At 61.7% G+C, this 21,602-nt stretch overlaps 1 protein-coding gene across 1 annotated transcript in view; it reads right to left on the reverse strand.

Annotated features, from left to right (window-relative positions):
* IGBP1 (immunoglobulin binding protein 1) overlaps window positions 1–20,628 on the reverse strand; it is a 40,099-nt gene extending 19,471 nt beyond the window's left edge. Inside the window, exons 1-3 of the mRNA XM_060250188.1 lie at window positions 20,405–20,628; window positions 19,970–20,293; window positions 5,025–5,220 (exon numbers count right to left, since the gene is read on the reverse strand). Coding sequence (XP_060106171.1) covers window positions 5,025–5,220; window positions 19,970–20,293; window positions 20,405–20,628 — 744 coding nt within the window. The remainder of the gene's footprint in view (window positions 1–5,024; window positions 5,221–19,969; window positions 20,294–20,404) is intronic.
* Between the last annotated feature and the right edge of the window lie 974 nt (window positions 20,629–21,602).

Below are 21,602 nucleotides of genomic sequence, written 5' to 3' on the forward strand. Positions count from 1 at the left end.
GAAGAAACCAAGGATTAAGATGAAAATCTTAACAGATGCTAAGGAGAGAGGAGGTTTTCAGCTTCCGGATTTAAGACTGTATCACGATGCAGTTTGCTTGATTGGATAATGCTGTTAGATAAAAAGCTTTTATGGTTAGAAACTCATGGGAATAAATTCGGCTGGCACGCTTATCTATACTATGGGAAAAATAAGGTGGACAGTCTTTTCTCTCACCACTATGTTAGAAACAGCTTACTAAACACTTGGATAAAATATAAAAAATATGGTGATGAGAGAAAGCCGCTTTGGATAGTGCCAGCAGAAGTAATAAAAAAAATGACAGCTGAATCTGATGAAGAAAGAGCGATGTCATATAATCAACTGCTAAAAATTCAAGGTGACAAAGTTGAATTAAAGTCTGCAAAAGAATTAAGCAATAAATATGATTGGTTTCAAATGCAACAAATAAAAAGCTTGATGGAAAATGATATAAAATCTGATGGAATTAGACGTGAACAAACAGAATTGGAAAGGGTTCTGCTTGGAGACAATGAGAAATTAATATTGAAAGTATACAAACTATTACTGAAATGATCTACAGAAGAAGAAGTAGTAAAAACTCAAATGATTAAATGGGCAATTAATGTGAACAGAGAAATACAAATGGATACATGGGAGTACCTTTGGAAGAACTCGATGAAAATATCAACATGTCAGAATATTAAAGAGAATTGTTTTAAGATGATGTATAGGTGGTATATGACTCCAAAAAAACTGTGGTGGACTTGTGAAAAAGTGAAAAAGTTTTGGCAGATGATACAAGAAATTTCTAAAATTTTGGGATATAATTTTAAGAAAGTTGCAGAGACTTTTCTGCTTGGATTACAAATAGAAAAATTTCCAAAAGAAGATAGGACTTTAATTTGGTACTTGCTTTCAGCTGCTAGGACATTGTATGCGGAGCTGTGGAAACAAGAAAAAATACCAGAGAAATGGGACTGGATCGTCAAAGTTTTATCGTGGAGTGAGATGGACAAATTAACAAGAACTTTAAGAGACTATGATTTGGACGTTTTTAAAAAGGAGTGGAAGAAATTTAGAGGATATCTAGAACAAGAGTGGAATGTAAAAAGACATTGGATAATTTTTTAATACGAATGTGAGAAAAGAAGGATATTGAACTTTGATTGATTAAGGGTACCTTTATAATTGAATTTAAATATATAACCTCGGCGGGAGTCTAGTTATGGAGGGAGGGGGGATTGAAAATACCATGTGGGTTAGACTTAGCAAGGATATAATTAGATATTATAACCATGTTATCAATACATTGTTTTAAAAATGTGAATGGCTATGAAGGAAAGCCCTTTCCCCTATTACCCAGTTGCAAGGGAACCAATCCACCTACTTCTTGTTAACAGTGGGGGGAAACTTTGGGAAACGGGTGGGCCATCATCCAGGAGAACCTGGAAGCAGCCAAACGGGACTATAAAGCTCAATATGACAAAAAACATACCCCAAAGTGGGACTTTAAAGTACGGGAAACTGTGTTTTTGTCCACCAAAAACTTACCCTTACCACAAACCTCCAGGAAACTCGCTTACAAATACCTAGAGCCATTCAAAATCAAAAGGGTAATAAACAAGGTGACAGTGGAATTGGAGTTACCAAAATTGTTTAGTAAAATTCACCCTGTTTTCCATTGCAGCCTTCTTCGGCGAGATCCGGGGGCTACGAGCTGGCACCCCCGCCCACCAGAGCCCAAACCTATTCAGGTGAAGGGTCAGTCACCATGAGGTGCAGGAGATACTGGATGTTAAAGAAAAAAGAGGGATGCTGTATTATTTAGTTCGTTGGAAGTATTTCCCCCCCAGTTGTGATGAATGGGTGAAATCATCCGATCTCCGAGCCCCCCTCCTCCTGAAAAGATTTTACCTACTGCACCCAGACAAACCTCGAGCAAGAGTTTAGGGGGGGGGGCAGTATGTCAAGCATTGTCTATTTCTTTATTATTATACCAAAGTATAGAAATGTTACTAACCGTGAATTGAGCCTATGCACATCAAAGTAGAGAACCCCCCCTTTGTTCCTTTTGCTTTTACTAACAAATGCAGGAATGTACTCTTTGAAGATAAAACCTCCTTGGACTAATTCCCATGCCAGCAAGGCTGGAACCCAGGATGAGCTGACCACAATAGAGATAAGGAAGTTACAGTGAGAATGCTCTCTACATGGGGCTACCCTTGACGCTAACCTGGAGACTGCAGCTAGTGCAGAATGCTGCGGCACGGCTGTTAATGAGGCTGCCGCGATGGGAGCACATTCAGCCAGTGCTGAAAGAGTTGCACTGGCTACCTGTTGTGTTCCGAGTTCGCTTCAAGGTGTTGGTATTGACTTTTAAAGCCCTTTATGGTCAAGGACCTGCTTATCTACGGTACCGCCTTTCTCCATATATCCCCCAGAGAGCACTGCGTTCAGGGGCAAAAAACTCACTGTCCGCCTCCGGACCAAAAGAAGCCAGGTTATGTGTGACAAGATCTAGGGCTTTTTCGGTGGCAGCACCAGAACTTTGGAACACCCTTCCGGAGGCCATAAGGGCCCTGCGGGATCTGTCTGCGTTCCACAGGGCCTGTAAGACCGAATTGTTTAAGCAGGCCTTCGATGCTTAACTGAAAGAGGGCTGCCACTGGACATCATATAGAATGCTGGTGATCGCTGTTCGAAAATTCAATGCCGCCTATATTGTACTGATGCAGCACCACAGAACTGGTTTTAAAAATCGAAAATGCAAATTATGGTTTTATATGTTTTATTGGTTTAATTGTATTGACATGATGTTGTGAGCCGCCCTGAGTCCGCTTGTGGAGAGGGCGGGATATAAGTCGAACGTAATAAATAAATAAGTTTCATACGTGAATGTAGAATTGTTTAAGAGAATGTAGAATTGTTTATAGAACCTTTGATGGGAACCTTTGATAGAATCTTTAAGTAGGCATTTTACTGTTACACTGTATCAGTTCCAATACCTAGCTCGGCTGAGCCACATGGATTATCAATAAACCAAACTTTGTTTCAAAATTCAAGGACTGGTTACTTTGAGATCTAATGCTTGACATTTATGCATGAACGCTTACTGTACCTTGAATGCAACTCTGTTGGTCTTAAAGGGGGCCCTGGAGTCAAACTCTGTCCTGCTGCTTCAGGCCAAAAGGGCTGCCCCTCACCTGGCTCTATCCCCTTATGTCAGGGCTGAGAGCTCCCATGTCCCAAGTGGAGAAAGAAGACAGAGGCACCTAGCCTGAGACCAGCCAGTCATCCTGTCAACCAGCCTGATCAGGGCCCACTGGGAGGGCCAAGGCCCTCCCAAAGACTCTGCCCGACCAGCGTCTCAGGCCCAGCCTGTCAGGTCTGCTTTAACTTTGGTCAGGCCTGCACTCAATCTTTGGTTCAGGAGAGAAGCATCCTGGGTAAAGCCATACTGTATTCCAATGCTGCTAGCTTGAACTCTCCTCACCCCCCTCCTTTCCTTTGTTATGTAGTTGTGCTTTGAAATGGGAATATGTGAGATTATCGGGCCTTCTCAGGCTGGGCATCGGGGGAGGTTGGAGCCGAATAGACGCTCAATGCCAAAGCAGGCCTGAGAACGAAACTGTAACATCAATGTGTGAATGTGCCCTGCATAGTACCCCTCCCTCAAGAATCCCTTTGAAGTGTACCTTATATGATGGCATTCTACTGTATGATCTTTAGTCTTTCAATCTCCTTGTAGTCGAGAACCATGATATCAATAAACTAGCTACTTTGTTATCAACAAAGACTCGTTATTGAATCTGCCGACTTGACACAGCCCACATCCTGTGGCAAAGCCATTCATGGACTGCATCGTTTGCATCTGTAGGACAGAATCCTTTCTTCATAAAAAGTCTTAGGGCGTTTTCACACTGACCTTAATCGGCAGCGACGTCCCTCTTCACCACGCAGCATCTGCGTGGATTTCGCACCAATTGCTGCGGAGCACCCGGAAGAGCCGCAAAGTCCAGCGGCTTTTGTGGCGCAAATGGAAACCGCCAAAAACCAGTTTCCATTTGCGCCGCAAAAGCCGCGGGACTTTGCGGCTCTTCCGGGTGCTCCGCAGCAATTGGTGCGAAATCCGCGCAGATCCTGCACGGTGAAGAGGGACGTCGCTGCCGATTAAGGTCAGTGCGAAAACGCCCTTAGATACAGAAAGCGATCATAGCCACGAAAGCCCAATCCCCATTGTGCTGGTTTTCTACAAGGGCAGTTTTTCCCCAGGACGCCACTGGCCGTTCTCCACCAGCAATCTGGAGAGGTACAGCCAAGAAACATTGAGGCAGGAGCCCACCAGCCCCCCCCCCCTTGTGAAAGTCTGGAAGGATGGTGTGTTGAATAAGTTTTCCCCTGCAGAACATTATTTTGACTCCTAAATAACCTGCTGAATGCTAGAACTTTCCAAACAATTTTGGGTCAGTTAATCAGCAAGCAGAAGGAACCAACTAACCGTCTACCCCAGAGCCTGGTCCTCGCTCCACGTATTTTCAATCTGAGACACAAAATCACAAAACTCTGTTCTAGGGAATGAACGACTACTGCAAACATGGATGCCATCAGTTCCACCTGACATCCATAACCGGATAAGCATCACCAAGAGCCCTCAGGATTTGACTAACCACATAAAGCACAGGAGATGGATAATAAAATACAAACAGGCAGCTAGGCAAACCTGGTGTTTAAATGGGGCAGAATACCGGGACCTGGAAGCCATGGTGGCACAGCCTGCCAGGCTATTGTCCATCTCTCACAGGAATGCGAGCATTGTGCATTCCCAGGAGCCGTGACGGAGCTCTGTAAGGGGACTGCTGAATGGGCCTGCATCCCTCTTATACCAACCTGGCTACCTCTTTTCTATAGCGATATTCTTCCTGCATGTAATTCTGCTCTGTGACAAACACATCACCAAATGGCCAGAGGCCGAGATGGGCTGCCCCTTGCAGAAGACCTGCTAGCCTCTCGAGCATCCCCACCTGCTTCAAGGCATCTCGCCGGCTGAGCACTGCGATTTCTTGGTCAATGCTTTCAATCTCCTCCAGGCTGACAGTGACCCACATGCTTATTTGCAGCAAGTAGTACTCCCGGATCTGCTCCTCCTCTGCTTGCCCGCTCTCCACGCAGGCCTTCAGGGCGGCCAGCCGGTTCTCTGCCTCCTTCTTCTGCTTATACCTGAGGGGCAGAGAGGGAGGAAGGGCAGCCACCAGGCTGGGCATCCACCCCCAGACGAGACAGGCACCCGGGAAGGGGTGTCAGGGGTCTGGCGCATTGGAGAGGGAGGCTCACCTCCGGATCGTGGCCTGTGGGGCGGCTGCCCTGGGGACTGGGGGGGGGGGGTTCTGGTGCTCCCTCGGGGAGTCATGGGGGGCTTCTCTGCTCTCCTCTGGATCGTGGCCTGTGGGGCGGCTGTGGTGGCTGGAGAGGGGGCTGGGGGGGCTCCTGCTGCTCCCTCTGGGAGGGGGTAATGGGGGGGCCTTCTCTGCTCACCTCTGGATCGTGGCCTTTGGGGCGGCTGCCCTGGGGACTAGGGGGTTTCTGGTGCTCCCTCGGGGGGGGGGGGGGTTAAAGGCTTCTCAGCTCTCCTCTGGATCTTGGCCTGTGAGGCAGCTGCCCTGGGGACTAGGGGGCTTGTGGTGCTCCCTCTGGGTGGGGGGTTAAAGGCTTCTCTGCTCTCCTCTGGATCTTGGCCTGTGGGGCGGCTGCCCTGGGGACTAGGGGGTGTCTGGTGCTCCCTCGGGGGGGGGGGGTTAAAGGCTTCTCTGCTCTCCTTTGCATCGTGCCCTGTGGGGCGGCTGCCCTGGGGACTAGGGGGTGTCTGGTGCTCCCTCTGGGGGGGGGGTTAAAGGCGTCTCTGCTATCCTCTGGATCTTGGCCTGTGGGGCGGCTGCCCTGGGGACTAGGGGGTGTCTGGTGCTCCCTCGGGGGGGGGGGTTAAAGGCTTCTCTGCTATCCTCTGGATCTTGGCCTGTGGGGCGGCTGCCCTGGGGACTAGGGGGTGTCTGGTGCTCCCTCGGGGGGGGGGGGTTAAAGACTTCTCTGCTATCCTCTGGATCTTGGCCTGTGGGGCGGCTAATCTGGGGACTAGGGGGTGTCTGGTGCTCCCTCTGGGGGGGGGGGTTAAAGGCTTCTCTGCTATCCTCTGGATCTTGGCCTGTGAGGCAGCTGCCGTGGGGACTAGGGGGTGTCTGGTGCTCCCTCTGGGGGGGGGGGGGGTTAAAGGCTTCTCTGCTCTCCTCTGGATCTTGCCCTGGGGACTAGGGGGTGTCTGGTGCTCCCTCTGGGGGGGGGGGTTAAAGGCTTCCCTGCTCTCCTCTGGATCTTGGCCTGTGGGGTGGCAGCCCTGGGGACTAGGGGGCTTGTGGTGCTCCCTCGGGGGGGGGGGGGGTTAAAGGCTTCTCTGCTCTCCTCTGGATCTTGGCCTGTGGGACGGCTGCCCTGGGGACGAGGGGGTGTCTGGTGCTCCCTCTGGGGGGGGGGGTAAAGGCTTCTCTGCTCTCCTCTGGATCGTGGCCTGTGCGGGGGGGCTGCCCTGGGGACTAGGGGGTTTCTGGTGCTCCCTCGGGGGGGGGGGTTAAAGACTTCTCTGCTCTCCTCTGGTTCGTGGCCTGTGGGGCGGCTGCCCTGGGGACTAGGGGGCTTGTGGTGCTCCCTCTGGGGGGGGGGTTAAAGGCTTCTCTGCTCTCCTCTGGATCTTGGCCTGTGGGGCGGCAGACCTGGGGACGAAGGGGTGTCTGGTGCTCCCTCTGGGGGGGGGGGGTAAAGGCTTCTCTGCTCTCCTCTGGATCGTGGCCTGTGGGGCGGCAGCCCTGGGGACTAGGGGGCTTGTGGTGCTCCCTCTGGGGGGGGGGGGTTAAAGGCTTCTCTGCTCTCCTCTGGATCTTGGCCTGTGGGGCGGCAGACCTGGGGACTAGGGGGCTTGTGGTGCTCCCTTGGGGGGGGGGGGTTTAAAGGCTTCTCTGCTCTCCTCTGGATCTTGGCCTGTGGGGCGGCTGCCCTGGGGACTAGGGGGTTTCTGGTGCTCCCTCGGGGGGGGGGGTTAAAGGCTTCTCAGCTCTCCTCTGGATCTTGGCCTGTGAGGCAGCTGCCCTGGGGACTAGGGGGCTTGTGGTGCTCCCTCTGGGTGGGGGGTTAAAGGCTTCTCTGCTCTCCTCTGGATCTTGGCCTGTGGGGCGGCTGCCCTGGGGACTAGGGGGTGTCTGGTGCTCCCTCGGGGGGGGGGGTTAAAGGCTTCTCTGCTCTCCTTTGCATCGTGGCCTGTGGAGCGGCTGCCCTGGGGACTAGGGGGTGTCTGGTGCTCCCTCTGCGGGGGGGTTAAAGGCTTCTCTGCTATCCTCTGGATCTTGGCCTGTGGGGCGGCTGCCCTGGGGACTAGGGGGTGTCTGGTGCTCCCTCTGGGGGGGGGGGGGTTAAAGGCTTCTCTGCTCTCCTCTGGATCTTGGCCTGTGGGGCGGCTGCCCTGGGGACTAGGGGGTGTCTGGTGCTCCCTCTGGGGGGGGGGGTTAAAGGCTTCCCTGCTCTCCTCTGGATCTTGGCCTGTGGGGCGGCAGCCCTGGGGACTAGGGGGCTTGTGGTGCTCCCTCGGGGGGGGGCATTAAAGGCTTCTCTGCTCTCCTCTGGATCTTGGCCTGTGGGACGGCTGCCCTGGGGACGAGGGGGTGTCTGGTGCTCCCTCTGGGGGGGGGGGTAAAGGCTTCTCTGCTCTCCTCTGGATCGTGGCCTGTGCGGGGGGGCTGCCCTGGGGACTAGGGGGTTTCTGGTGCTCCCTCGGGGGGGGGGGTTAAAGACTTCTCTGCTCTCCTCTGGTTCGTGGCCTGTGGGGCGGCTGCCCTGGGGACTAGGGGGCTTGTGGTGCTCCCTCGGGGGGGGGGGTTAAAGGCTTCTCTGCTCTCCTCTGGATCTTGGCCTGTGGGGCGGCAGACCTGGGGACGAAGGGGTGTCTGGTGCTCCCTCTGGGGGGGGGGGGTAAAGGCTTCTCTGCTCTCCTCTGGATCGTGGCCTGTGGGGCGGCAGCCCTGGGGACTAGGGGGTGTCTGGTGCTCCCTCTGGGGGGGGGGTTAAAGGCTTCTCTGCTATCCTCTGGATCTTGGCCTGTGAGGCAGCTGCCCTGGGGACTAGGGGGTGTCTGGTGCTCCCTCGGGGGGGGGGGGTTAAAGGCTTCTCTGCTCTCCTCTGGATCTTGCCCTGGGGACTAGGGGGTGTCTGGTGCTCCCTCTGGGGGGGGGGGGGTTAAAGGCTTCCCTGCTCTCCTCTGGATCTTGGCCTGTGGGGCGGCAGCCCTGGGGACTAGGGGGCTTGTGGTGCTCCCTCGGGGGGGGGGGGGGTTAAAGGCTTCTCTGCTCTCCTCTGGATCTTGGCCTGTGGGACGGCTGCCCTGGGGACGAGGGGGTGTCTGGTGCTCCCTCTGGGGGGGGGGGTAAAGGCTTCTCTGCTCTCCTCTGGATCGTGGCCTGTGCGGGGGGGCTGCCCTGGGGACTAGGGGGTTTCTGGTGCTCCCTCGGGGGGGGGGGTTAAAGACTTCTCTGCTCTCCTCTGGTTCGTGGCCTGTGGGGCGGCTGCCCTGGGGACTAGGGGGCTTGTGGTGCTCCCTCTGGGGTGGGGGGGTTAAAGGCTTCTCTGCTCTCCTCTGGATCTTGGCCTGTGGGGCAGCAGACCTGGGGACTAGGGGGCTTGTGGTGCTCCCTCGGGGGGGGGGGGGTTAAAGGCTTCTCTGCTCTCCTCTGGATCTTGGCCTGTGGGGCGGCTGCCCTGGGGACGAAGGGGTGTCTGGTGCTCCCTCGGGGGGGGGGGGTAAAGGCTTCTCTGCTCTCCTCTGGATCGTGGCCTGTGGGGCGGCAGCCCTGGGGACTAGGGGGCTTGTGGTGCTCCCTCTGGGGGGGGGGGTTAAAGGCTTCTCTGCTCTCCTCTGGATCTTGGCCTGTGGGGCGGCAGACCTGGGGACTAGGGGGCTTGTGGTGCTCCCTGGGGGGGGGGGGGTTTAAAGGCTTCTCTGCTCTCCTCTGGATCTTGGCCTGTGGGCGGCTGCCCTGGGGACTAGGGGGTTTCTGGTGCTCCCTCGGGGGGGGGGGGGGTTAAAGGCTTCTCAGCTCTCCTCTGGATCTTGGCCTGTGAGGCAGCTGCCCTGGGGACTAGGGGGCTTGTGGTGCTCCCTCTGGGTGGGGGGTTAAAGGCTTCTCTGCTCTCCTCTGGATCTTGGCCTGTGGGGCGGCTGCCCTGGGGACTAGGGGGTGTCTGGTGCTCCCTCGGGGGGGGGGGGGGTTAAAGGCTTCTCTGCTCTCCTTTGCATCGTGGCCTGTGGGGCGGCTGCCCTGGGGACTAGGGGGTGTCTGGTGCTCCCTCTGCGGGGGGGTTAAAGGCTTCTCTGCTATCCTCTGGATCTTGGCCTGTGGGGCGGCTGCCCTGGGGACTAGGGGGTGTCTGGTGCTCCCTCTGGGGGGGGGGGGTTAAAGGCTTCCCTGCTCTCCTCTGGATCTTGGCCTGTGGGGCGGCAGCCCTGGGGACTAGGGGGCTTGTGGTGCTCCCTCGGGGGGGGCATTAAAGGCTTCTCTGCTCTCCTCTGGATCTTGGCCTGTGGGACGGCTGCCCTGGGGACGAGGGGGTGTCTGGTGCTCCCTCTGGGGGGGGGGGGGTAAAGGCTTCTCTGCTCTCCTCTGGATCGTGGCCTGTGCGGGGGGGCTGCCCTGGGGACTAGGGGGTTTCTGGTGCTCCCTCGGGGGGGGGTTAAAGACTTCTCTGCTCTCCTCTGGTTCGTGGCCTGTGGGGCGGCTGCCCTGGGGACTAGGGGGCTTGTGGTGCTCCCTCGGGGGGGGGGGGGGTTAAAGGCTTCTCTGCTCTCCTCTGGATCTTGGCCTGTGGGGCGGCAGACCTGGGGACTAGGGGGCTTGTGGTGCTCCCTCGGGGGGGGGGGTTAAAGGCTTCTCTGCTCTCCTCTGGATCTTGGCCTGTGGGGCGGCTGCCCTGGGGACGAAGGGGTGTCTGGTGCTCCCTCTGGGGGGGGGGGTAAAGGCTTCTCTGCTCTCCTCTGGATCGTGGCCTGTGGGGCGGCAGCCCTGGGGACTAGGGGGCTTGTGGTGCTCCCTCTGGGGGGGGGGTTAAAGGCTTCTCTGCTCTCCTCTGGATCTTGGCCTGTGGGGCGGCAGACCTGGGGACTAGGGGGCTTGTGGTGCTCCCTGGGGGGGGGGGGTTAAAGGCTTCTTTGCTCTCCTCTGGATCTTGGCCTGTGGGGCGGCTGCCCTGGGGACGAAGGGGTGTCTGGTGCTCCCTCTGGGGGGGGGGGGTAAAGGCTTCTCTGCTCTCCTCTGGATCTTGGCCTGTGGGGCGGCAGACCTGGGGACTAGGGGGCTTGTGGTGCTCCCTGGGGGGGGGGGGGGGTTAAAGGCTTCTCTGCTCTCCTCTGGATCGTGGCCTGTGGGGCGGCAGCCCTGGGAACTAGGGGGCTTGTGGTGCTCCCTCGGGGGGGGGGGGGTTAAAGACTTCTCTGCTCTCCTCTGGATCTTGGCCTATGGGGCGGCTGCCCTGGGGAGTAGGGGGTGTCTGGTGCTCCCTCTGGAGGGGGGGGTTAAAGGCTTCTCTGCTATCCTCTGGATCTTGGCCTGTGGGGCGGCAGCCCTGGGGACTACGGGGTTTCTGGTGCTCCCTCAGGGGGGGGGGGGTTAAAGGCTTATCTGCTCTCCTCTGCATCGTGGCCTGTGGGGCGGCAGCCCTGGGGACTAGGGGGCTTGTGGTGCTCACTCGGGGGGGAGGGGGGTTAAAGGCTTATCGCTTCTCCTCTGGATCATGGCCTGTGGGGCGGCAGCCCTGGGGACTAGGGGGCTTGTGGTGCTCCCTCGGGGGGGGGGGTTAAAGGCTTCTCTGCTCTCCTCTGGATAGGGGCCTGTGGGGCGGCTAGCCTGGGGAGTAGGGGGTTTCTGGTGCTCCCTCGAGGGGGGGGGTTAAAGACTTCTCTGCTCTCCTCTGGATCTTGGCCTATGGGGCGGCTGCCCTGGGGAGTAGGGGGTTTCTGGTGCTCCCTCGGGGGGGGGGGGGGTTAAAGGATTCTCTTCTCTCCTCTGGATCTTGGCCCGTAGGGCGGCTGCCCTGGGGACTATGGGGCTTGTGGTGGTCCATCGGGGGGTGGGTGGGGGGGGTTAAAGGCTTCTCTGCTCTCCTTTGCATTGTGGCCTGGGGGGCGGCAGCCCTGGGGACTAGGGGGCTTGTGGTGCTCCCTCGGGGGGGGGGGGGTGGGGGGTTAAAGGCTTATCTGCTCTCCTCTGGATCTTGGCCTGTGGGGCGGCTGCCCTGGGGACTAGGGGGTTTCTGGTGCTCCCTCGGGGGGGCGGGATTAAAAGCTTCTCTGCTCTCTTCTGGATCGTGGCCTGTGGGGCGGCTACCCTGGGGACTAGGGGGTTTCTGTTGCTCCCTCTGGGGGGGGGGGGTTGAAGGCTTCTCTGCTCTCCTCTGTATCTTGGCCGGTGGGGTGGCTGCCCTGGGGACTAGGGGGTTTCTGGTGCTCCCTCTGGGGGGGGGGGGTTAAAGGCTTCTCTGCTCTCCTCTGGATCTTGCCCTGTGGGGTGGCTGCCCTGGGGACTAGGGGGTTTCTGGTGCTCCCTCGGGGGGGGGGGGTTAAAGGATTCTCTTCTCTCCTCTGGATCTTGGCCTATGGGGCAGCTGCCCTGGGGAGTAGGGGGTTTCTGGTGCTCCCTCGGGGGGGGGGGGGGGATTAAAGGCTTCTCTGCTCTCCTCTGGATCTTGGCCTGTGGGGCAGCTGCCCTGGGGAGTAGGGGGTTTCTGGTGCTCCCTGGGGGGGGGGATTAAAGGCTTCTCTGCTCTCCTCTGGATCTTGGCCTGTGGGGCGGCTGCCCTGGGGACTATGGGGCTTGTGGTGCTCCATGGGGGGGGGGGTTAAAGTCTTCTCTGCTCTCCTTTGCATTGTGGCCTGGGGGGCGGCAGCCCTGGGGACTAGGGGGCTTGTGGTGCTCCCTCGGGGGGGGGGGGGTTAAAGGCTTATCTGCTCTCCTCTGGATCTTGGCCAGTGGGGAGGCTGCCCTGGGGACTAGGGGGTTTCTGGTGCTCCCTCGGGGGGGGGGTTAAAGACTTCTCTGCTCTCCTCTGGATCTTGGCCTATGGGGCGGCTGCCCTGGGGAGTAGGGGGCTTGGGTTGCTCCTGGGGGGGGGGGGGTTAAAGGCTTTATCTGCTCTCCTCTGGATCGTGGCCTGTGGGGCGGCTACCCTGGGGAGTAGGGGGTTTCTGGTTCTACCTGGGGGGGGGGGGTTAAAGGCTTCTCTGCTCTCCTCCAGATATTGTCCTGTAGGGCGGCTGCCCTGGGGACTATGGGGCTTGTTGTGCTCCCTCGGGGGGGGGGGGGGGGTAAAGGCTTCTCTGCTCTCCTTTGCATTGTGGCCTGTGGGGCGGCAGCCCTGGGGACTAGGGGGCTTGTGGTGCTCCCTCGGGGGGGGGGGGGGGTTAAAGGCTTATCGCTTCTCCTCTGGATCTTGGCCTGTGGGGCGGCTGCCCTGGGGACTAGGGGGTTTCTGGTGCTCCCTCGGGGGGCGGAATTAAAGGCTTCTCTGCTCTCCTCTGGATCGTGGCCTGTGGGGCGGCTACCCTGGGGACTAGGGGGTTTCTGGTGCTCCCTCTCGGGGGGGGGGGTTAAAGGCTTCTCTGCTCTCCTCTGGATGTTGGCCAGTGGGGAGGCTGCCCTGGGGACTAGGAGGTTTCTGGTGCTCCCTCGGGGGGGGGGGGGGGGGTTAAAGTCTTCTCAGCTCTCCTCTGGATCGTGGCCTGTGAGGCAGCTGCCCTGGGGTCTAAGGGGTGTCTGGTGCTCCCTCGGGGGGGGGGGAGTTAAAGGCTTCTCTGCTCTCCTCTGGATCTTGGCCTGTGGGGCGGCTGCCCTGGGGACTAGGGGGTTTCTTGTGCTCCCTCGGGGGGGGGGGTTTAAAAGCTTCTCTGCTCTCCTCCGGATCGTGGCCTGTGGGGCGGCTACCCTGGGGACTAGGGGGTTTCTGTTGCTCCCTCGGGGGGGGGGGGTTAAAGGATTCTCTGCTCTCCTCTGAATCTTGGCCATTGGGGAGGCTGCCCTGGGGACTAGGGGGTTTCTGGTGCTCCCTCGGGGGGGGGGGGGGGGTTAAAGGCTTCTCTGCTCTCCTCTGGATCGTGGCCTGTGGGGCGGCTGCCCTGGGGACTAGGGGGCTTTTGGTGCTCCCTCGGGGGGGGGGGGGATGGGTTAAAGGCTTCTCTGCTCTCCTCTGGATCTTGGCCAGTGGGGAGGCTGCCCTGGGGACTAGGGGGCTTTTGGTGCTCCCTCGGGGGGGGGGGAGGGGTTAAAGGCTTCTCTGCTCTAATCTGGATCTTGGCCTGTGGGGCGGCTGCCCTGGGGACTAGGGGGCTTGTGGTGCTCCCTCTGGGGGGGGGGGGGTTAAAGGCTTCTGTGCTCTGCTCTGGATCTTGGACTGTGGGGCGGCTGCCCTGGCGACTAGGGGCCTTGTGGTGCTCCTTCGGGGGGGGGGATTAAAGGCTTCTCTGCTCTCCTCTGGATCGTGGCCTGTGGGGCAGCTGCCTTGGGGACTAGAGAGCTTGTGGTGCTCCCTCTGGGAGGGAGGGGATTAAAGGCTTCTCTGCTCTCCTCTGGCTCGTGGCCTGTGGGGCGGCTGCCCTGGGGACTAGGGGGCTTGTGGTGCTCCCTCAGGGGAGGGCATGGGGGCTTCTCTGCTCTCCTCTGGATCGTGGCCCGTGGTCTAGGGGGCTTGTGGTGCTCCCTCGGGGGGCTTCTCTGCTCTCCTCTGCATTGTGGCCTTTAGGGCGGGGTCTAGGGTGCTTGTGGTACTCCCTTGGGGAGGGGGCAAGGGGGCTTCTCTGCTCTCCTCTGGATCGTGGCCTGTGGTGCGGCTGCCCTGGGGACTAGGGGGCTTGTGGTGCTCCCTCAGAGGAGGGCATGGGGGCTTCTCTGCTCTCCTATGGATCACGGCCCGTGGGGTGGGGTCTAGGGGGCTTGTGGTGCTCCCTTGGGGGCTTCTCTGCTCACCTCTCAATCTTGGCCTGGCGGGCGACTGCCCTGGGGACTAGAGGGCTTGTGGTGCTCCCTCGGTGGAGGGCATGGGGGCTTCTCTGCTCTCCTCTGGATCGTGGCCCGTTGGGTGGGGTCTAGGGGGCTCGGGGGGGGGGGCTTCTTTGCTCACCTCTCAATCTTGGCCTGGCAGGCGGCTGCCTTGGGGACGAGGGGGTTTCTGGTGCTCCCTCAGGTAGGGCATGGGGGCTTCCCTCCTCTGGATCGTGGCCCGTGGGGCGGGGTCTAGGGGGCTTGTAGTTCTCCTTCAGGGGCTTCTCTGCTCACCTCTCAATCTTGGCCTGGCGGGCGGCTGCCCTGGGGACTAGGGGGCTTGTGGTGCTCCCTCGGGAAGGGGGCATGGGGGCTTCTGTGCTCTCCTCCGGATCGTGGCCCGTGGGGCGGGGTCTGCTCACCTCTCAATCTTGGCCTGGCGGGCGGCTGCCCTGGGGACTGGGGGGTTGTGGTGCTCCCTCAGGGGGGGGGGGCTTCTCTGCTCACCTCTCAATCTTGGCCTGTGGGGCGGGGACTAGGGGCTTGTGGTGCTCCCTCGGGAAGGGGGCATGGGGTCTTTTGTGCTCCCCTCTCAATCTTGGCCTGGCAGGCGGCTGCCCTGGGGACTGGGGGGCTTGTGCTCCCTCGGGTAGGGCATGGGGGCTTCTCTGCTCTCCTCTGGGTGGGTGCCCTGGGGACGAGGGGGTTTCTGGTGCTCCCTCGGGGGAGGGCATGGGGCTTCTCTGCTCTCCTCTGGATCGTGGCCCGTGGGGCAGAGTCTAGGGGGCTGGGGGGGGGCTTCTCTGCTCACCTCTCAATCTTGGCCTGTGGGGCGGGGACTAGGGGCTTGTGGTGCTCCCTCGGGAAGGGGGCATGGGGTCTTTTGTGCTCCCCTCTCAATCTTGGCCTGGCAGGCGGCTGCCCTGGGGACTGGGGGGCTTGTGGTGCTCCCTCGGGTAGGGCATGGGGGCTTCTCTGCTCTCCTCTGGGTGGGTGCCCTGGGGACGAGGGGGTTTCTGGTGCTCCCTCGGGGGGGGGGGCTTCTCTGCTCTGCTCTGGAGTGTGACCCATGGGGCGGGGTCTAGGGGGCTCGGGGGGTGGGCTTCTCTGCTCCCCTCTCAATCTTGGCCTGGCGGGCGGCTGACCTGGGGACTTGGGGGCTTGTGGTGCTCCCTCGGGTAGAGCATGGGGGCTTCTCTGCTCTCCTCCGGGTGGGTGCCCTGGGGACGAGGGGGTTTCTGGTGCTCCCTCGGGGGAGGGCATGGGGCTTCTCTGCTCTCCTCTGGATCGTGGCCCGTGGGGCAGGGTCTAGGGGGCTGGGGGGGGGCTTCTCTGCTCACCTCTCAATCTTGGCCTGTGGGGCGGGGACTAGGGGCTTGTGGTGCTCTCTCGGGAAGGGGGCATGGGGGCTTTTGTGCTCCCCTCTCAATCTTGCCCTGGCGGGCGGCTGCCCTGGGGACTGGGGGGCTTGTGGTGCTCCCTCGGGTAGGGCATGGGGGCTTCTCTGCTCTCCTCTGGGTGGGTGCCCTGGGGACGAGGGGGTTTCTGGTGCTCCCTCGGGGGGGGGGGCTTCTCTGCTCTGCTCTGGAGCGTGACCCGTGGGGCGGGGTCTAGGGGGCTCGGGGGGTGGGCTTCTCTGCTCCCCTCTCAATCTTGGCCTGGCGGGCGGCTGACCTGGGGACTTGTGGTGCTCCCTCGGGTAGGGCATGGGGGCTTCTCTGCTCTCCTCCGGGTGGGTGCCCTGGGGACGAGGGGGTTTCTGGTGCTCCCTCGGGGGAGGGCATGGGGCTTCTCTGCTCTCCTCTGGATCGTGGCCCGTGGGGCAGGGTCTAGGGGGCTGGGGGGGGCTTCTCTGCTCACCTCTCAATCTTGGCCTGTGGGGCGGGGACTAGGGGCTTGTGGTGCTCTCTCGGGAAGGGGGCATGGGGGCTTTTGTGCTCCCCTCTCAATCTTGGCCTGGCAGGCGGCTGCCCTGGGGACTGGGGGGCTTGTGGTGCTCCCTCGGGTAGGGCATGGGGGCTTCTCTGCTCTCCTCTGGGTGGGTGCCCTGGGGACGAGGGGGTTTCTGGTGCTCCCTCGGGGGGGGGGGGGCTTCTGTGCTCTCCTCTGGAGCGTGACCCGTGTGGCAGGGGCTAGGGGTTTGGGGGGGGGCTTCTCTGCTCACCTCTCAATCTTGGCCTGTGGGGCGGGGACTAGGGGCTTGTGGTGCTCTCTCGGGAAGGGGGCATGGGGGCTTTTGTGCTCCCCTCTCAATCTTGGCCTGGCGGGCGGCTGCCCTGGGGACTGGGGGGCTTGTGGTGCTCCCTCGGGTAGGGCATGGGGGCTTCTCTGCTCTCCTCTGGGTGGGTGCCCTGGGGACGAGGGGGTTTCTGGTGCTCCCTCGGGGGGGGGGGGCTTCTCTGCTCTGCTCTGGAGCGTGACCCGTGGGGCGGGGTCTAGGGGGCTCGGGGGGTGGGCTTCTCTGCTCCCCTCTCAATCTTGGCCTGGCGGGCGGCTGACCTGGGGACTTGGGGGCTTGTGGTGCTCCCTCGGGTAGGGCATGGGGGCTTCTCTGCTCTCCTCCGGGTGGGTGCCCTGGGGACGAGGGGGTTTCTGGTGCTCCCTCGGGGGAGGGCATGGGGCTTCTCTGCTCTCCTCTGGATCGTGGCCCGTGGGGCAGGGTCTAGGGGGCTGGGGCTTCTCTGCTCACCTCTCAATCTTGGCCTGTGGGGCGGGGACTAGGGGCTTGTGGTGCTCTCTCGGGAAGGGGGCATGGGGGCTTTTGTGCTCCCCTCTCAATCTTGGCCTGGCAGGCGGCTGCCCTGGGGACTGGGGGGCTTGTGGTGCTCCCTCGGGTAGGGCATGGGGGCTTCTCTGCTCTCCTCTGGGTGGGTGCCCTGGGGACGAGGGGGTTTCTGGTGCTCCCTCGGGGGGGGGGGGGCTTCTGTGCTCTCCTCTGGAGCGTGACCCGTGTGGCGGGGGCTAGGGGTTTTGGGGGGGGGCTTCTCTGCTCACCTCTCAATCTTGGCCTGTGGGGCGGGGACTAGGGGCTTGTGGTGCTCTCTCGGGAAGGGGGCATGGGGGCTTTTGTGCTCCCCTCTCAATCTTGGCCTGGCAGGCGGCTGCCCTGGGGACTGGGGGGTTGTGGTGCTCCCTCGGGTAGGGCATGGGGGCTTCTCTGCTCTCCTCTGGATCGTGGCTCGTGGGGCGGGGTCTAGGGGTTTGGGGGGGGCTTCTCTGCTCACCTCTCAATCTTGGCCTGTGGGGCGGGGACTAGGGGCTTGTGGTGCTCTCTCGGGAAGGGGGCATGGGGGCTTTTGTGCTCCCCTCTCAATCTTGGCCTGGCAGGCGGCTGCCCTGGGGACTGGGGGGCTTGTGGTGCTCCCTCGGGTAGGGCATGGGGGCTTCTCTGCTCTCCTCCGGGTGGGTGCCCTGGGGACGAGGGGGTTTCTGGTGCTCCCTCGGGGGAGGGCATGGGGCTTCTCTGCTCTCCTCTGGATCGTGGCCCGTGGGGCAGGGTCTAGGGGGCTGGGGGGGGGGCTTCTCTGCTCACCTCTCAATCTTGGCCTGTGGGGCGGGGACTAGGGGCTTGTGGTGCTCTCTCGGGAAGGGGGCATGGGGGCTTTTGTGCTCCCCTCTCAATCTTGGCCTGGCAGGCGGCTGCCCTGGGGACTGGGGGGCTTGTGGTGCTCCCTCGGGTAGGGCATGGGGGCTTCTCTGCTCTCCTCTGGGTGGGTGCCCTGGGGACGAGGGGGTTTCTGGTGCTCCCTCGGGGGGGGGGGGGGCTTCTGTGCTCTCCTCTGGAGCGTGACCCGTGTGGCGGGGGCTAGGGGTTTTGGGGGGGGGCTTCTCTGCTCACCTCTCAATCTTGGCCTGTGGGGCGGGGACTAGGGGCTTGTGGTGCTCTCTCGGGAAGGGGGCATGGGGGCTTTTGTGCTCCCCTCTCAATCTTGGCCTGGCAGGCGGCTGCCCTGGGGACTGGGGGGCTTGTGGTGCTCCCTCGGGTAGGGCATGGGGGCTTCTCTGCTCTCCTCTGGGTGGGTGCCCTGGGGACGAGGGGGTTTCTGGTGCTCCCTCGGGGGGGGGGGGGCTTCTGTGCTCTCCTCTGGAGCGTGACCCGTGTGGCGGGGGCTAGGGGTTTTGGGGGGGGGGGGCTTCTCTGCTCACCTCTCAATCTTGGCCTGTGCGGCGGGGACTAGGGGCTTGTGGTGCTCTCTCGGGAAGGGGCATGGGGGCTTTTGTGCTCCCCTCTCAATCTTGGCCTGGCAGGCGGCTGCCCTGGGGACTGGGGGGCTTGTGGTGCTCCCTCGGGTAGGGCATGGGGGCTTCTCTGCTCTCCTCTGGGTGGGTGCCCTGGGGACGAGGGGGTTTCTGGTGCTCCCTCGGGGGAGGGCATGGGGCTTCTCTGCTCTCCTCTGGATCGTGGCCCGTGGGGCAGGGTCTAGGGGGCTGGGGGGGGGGGCTTCTCTGCTCACCTCTCAATCTTGGCCTGTGGGGCGGGGACTAGGGGCTTGTGGTGCTCTCTCGGGAAGGGGGCATGGGGGCTTTTGTGCTCCCCTCTCAATCTTGGCCTGGCAGGCGGCTGCCCTGGGGACTTGGGGGCTTGTGGTGCTCCCTCGGGTAGGGCATGGGGGCTTCTCTGCTCTCCTCCGGGTGGGTGCCCTGGGGACGAGGGGGTTTCTGGTGCTCCCTCGGGGGAGGGCATGGGGCTTCTCTGCTCTCCTCTGGATCGTGGCCCGTGGGGCAGGGTCTAGGGGGCTGGGGGGGGGGCTTCTCTGCTCACCTCTCAATCTTGGCCTGTGGGGCGGGGACTAGGGGCTTGTGGTGCTCTCTCGGGAAGGGGGCATGGGGGCTTTTGTGCTCCCCTCTCAATCTTGGCCTGGCAGGCGGCTGCCCTGGGGACTGGGGGGCTTGTGGTGCTCCCTCGGGTAGGGCATGGGGGCTTCTCTGCTCTCCTCTGGGTGGGTGCCCTGGGGACGAGGGGGTTTCTGGTGCTCCCTCGGGGGGGGGGGGGGCTTCTGTGCTCTCCTCTGGAGCGTGACCCGTGTGGCGGGGGCTAGGGGTTTTGGGGGGGGGCTTCTCTGCTCACCTCTCAATCTTGGCCTGTGGGGCGGGGACTAGGGGCTTGTGGTGCTCTCTCGGGAAGGGGGCATGGGGGCTTTTGTGCTCCCCTCTCAATCTTGGCCTGGCAGGCGGCTGCCCTGGGGACTGGGGGGCTTGTGGTGCTCCCTCGGGTAGGGCATGGGGGCTTCTCTGCTCTCCTCTGGGTGGGTGCCCTGGGGACGAGGGGGTTTCTGGTGCTCCCTCGGGGGGGGGGGGGGCTTCTGTGCTCTCCTCTGGAGCGTGACCCGTGTGGCGGGGGCTAGGGGTTTTGGGGGGGGGGGCTTCTCTGCTCACCTCTCAATCTTGGCCTGTGGGGCGGGGACTAGGGGCTTGTGGTGCTCTCTCGGGAAGGGGCATGGGGGCTTTTGTGCTCCCCTCTCAATCTTGGCCTGGCAGGCGGCTGCCCTGGGGACTGGGGGGCTTGTGGTGCTCCCTCGGGTAGGGCATGGGGGCTTCTCTGCTCTCCTCTGGGTGGGTGCCCTGGGGACGAGGGGGTTTCTGGTGCTCCCTCGGGGGGGGGGGCTTATGTGCTCTCCTCTGGAGCGTGACCCGTGTGGCGGGGGCTAGGGGTTTGGGGGGGGGGGCTTCTCTGCTCACCTCTCAATCTTGGCCTGTGGGGCGGGGACTAGGGGCTTGTGGTGCTCTCTCGGGAAGGGGGCATGGGGGCTTTTGTGCTCCCCTCTCAATCTTGGCCTGGCAGGCGGCTGCCCTGGGGACTGGGGGGTTGTGGTGCTCCCTCGGGTAGGGCATGGGGGCTTCTCTGCTCTCCTCTGGATCGTGGCCCGTGGGGCGGGGTCTAGGGGTTTGGGGGGGGCTTCTCTGCTCACCTCTCAATCTTGGCCTGGCGGGCGGCTGCCATGGCGACGAGGGCGGCCTGCTGGGGTCGGGGGGCCGCAGGGGGCGGGTCGGGGGCCTCCTGCTGCTGGGGGTCCTGGGCGGGCGGGAGGGCGCCGCGGTGGAGGCCGTAGTCGCGGCAGAGGCGGAGGAAGGCGAGGAAGGAGTCGCGGGCGCGGCGGAGGTGCTGCAGGCGCTGCTGCTCGAGGTCGGCTCCGGGCGGGCTGGTCTGGCGGAGGACGAGGGCGCCGAGCAGGGCGGGCACCAGCATGAAGCGCAGATCGGCCGAGGCCACCTCCTCCAGCTCCTCCTGCCGGCTGCGGGGGGGGGGGGAGAGAGAGATGGCAGGAGGAGGGGGAGGAGGCGCCTCCCTCCCCCCCCCGTGCCGCGGGGCATGTGCAGAGTGCTCGGCGGGGCTTCCTGCCTACCTGAAGAGGTCCAGCTGGGCCAGGGCGTGGGCGGCGCGCTCGAGCAGGGCGATGCCGCGGCGGACCTTGGCCTGGAGGGCGGGGGCGCCGGAGGAGGGCTCCGTGCTGCCCTCCACCTCTTCCAGCAGCCGCCACCCGCCCCGCAGCAGCTCCCACAGCGGCTCCGAGCCCTCGGCCGAGGACCCCGGCGCCGCTTCCTCCTCCGCTGCAGACGCCGCCGCCATCTCGGCCCGCCTGGGCCGGAAGGGGGGGAGCCGCGCCTGGAAGCCCCGCCCCCGGGAAGGCCAACAGGGAGGGGGCGTGGCTGAGGCTGCGCGGCCAGGGAGAAGCTCCGCCCCCGCCTCAGCCCGGCCTCCTCCCAGGCAGGCCCCGCCCCCTGGTCTTCTGTAGGGCGTGGCGGAGGCCGGGCTGCCCGGGGCTCTGGCTCCTCCTCCGCCTGCTCGCGGGGCGGGGCCTCCGGCAGATCGCCAGAGCTCTGCGAAGGGGTTTTCTCTTCCGGGGCCCCAGCTCTGCCTACCCCTCCCAGGGGGCCTCCAGCTGTTGCTGCCCCCGGGTGGGCGGGACACTCTCCTAGCCCCTCCCGCTGGCCTTCCCAGGGATCCTTGGGACTCCCCTGGAGAGTTGGCAATCCCTCCGGGATTCCCTGCCCCTCTCCTCGTGGGCCAGGAGAACTGTGTGGTTCAGAGGGACTCAATCTCTTAACGTTCAAAAGATTTATTTAAAGATATACAGGCATTAAATCCAAGCAGGCCAGAACCGCTGCATCTCTCTTCCTGCTTAAACTCCTGCCCCGAGTGCAGGGTAGGCCCCTTTCTGAATGACATTTGGATAAGATGGCCGCACCTGCTCGTCAAAAGAGAGTGGGCAGAGCTGGGTCCCCTCCTGCTAGCTTTCCTGCCCCCCAAACACTCACACAAGCAGTAGTTCCTGCCCACGAACTGCTTTTCCCTCGTGCAGCATTGTGGGACAGGCCCTGATGGACTCCTGTCTTCTCTAGGCAGCTGCCCTCCTCAGACCGCTGGTTGCATGCAGGAGGGGGGAAAGAGGAGGAGACTAGGCCGAGGGGGGAGTGTGGTGGACAGTTTCTCCCCCTTCCCACTCACAGTTGAACACAAACAAGCTGGCATTTCTCTATAAGGATATTGGTCTGTAGCTAGAGCAAAGAAGTGGGCCTTCATACACTGATTCTGGCAGGATG

The sequence above is a fragment of the Heteronotia binoei genome, chromosome 11 (genome assembly GCF_032191835.1).
Source record: "Heteronotia binoei isolate CCM8104 ecotype False Entrance Well chromosome 11, APGP_CSIRO_Hbin_v1, whole genome shotgun sequence".
In the NCBI taxonomy this organism is placed as follows: domain Eukaryota; kingdom Metazoa; phylum Chordata; class Lepidosauria; order Squamata; family Gekkonidae; genus Heteronotia; species Heteronotia binoei.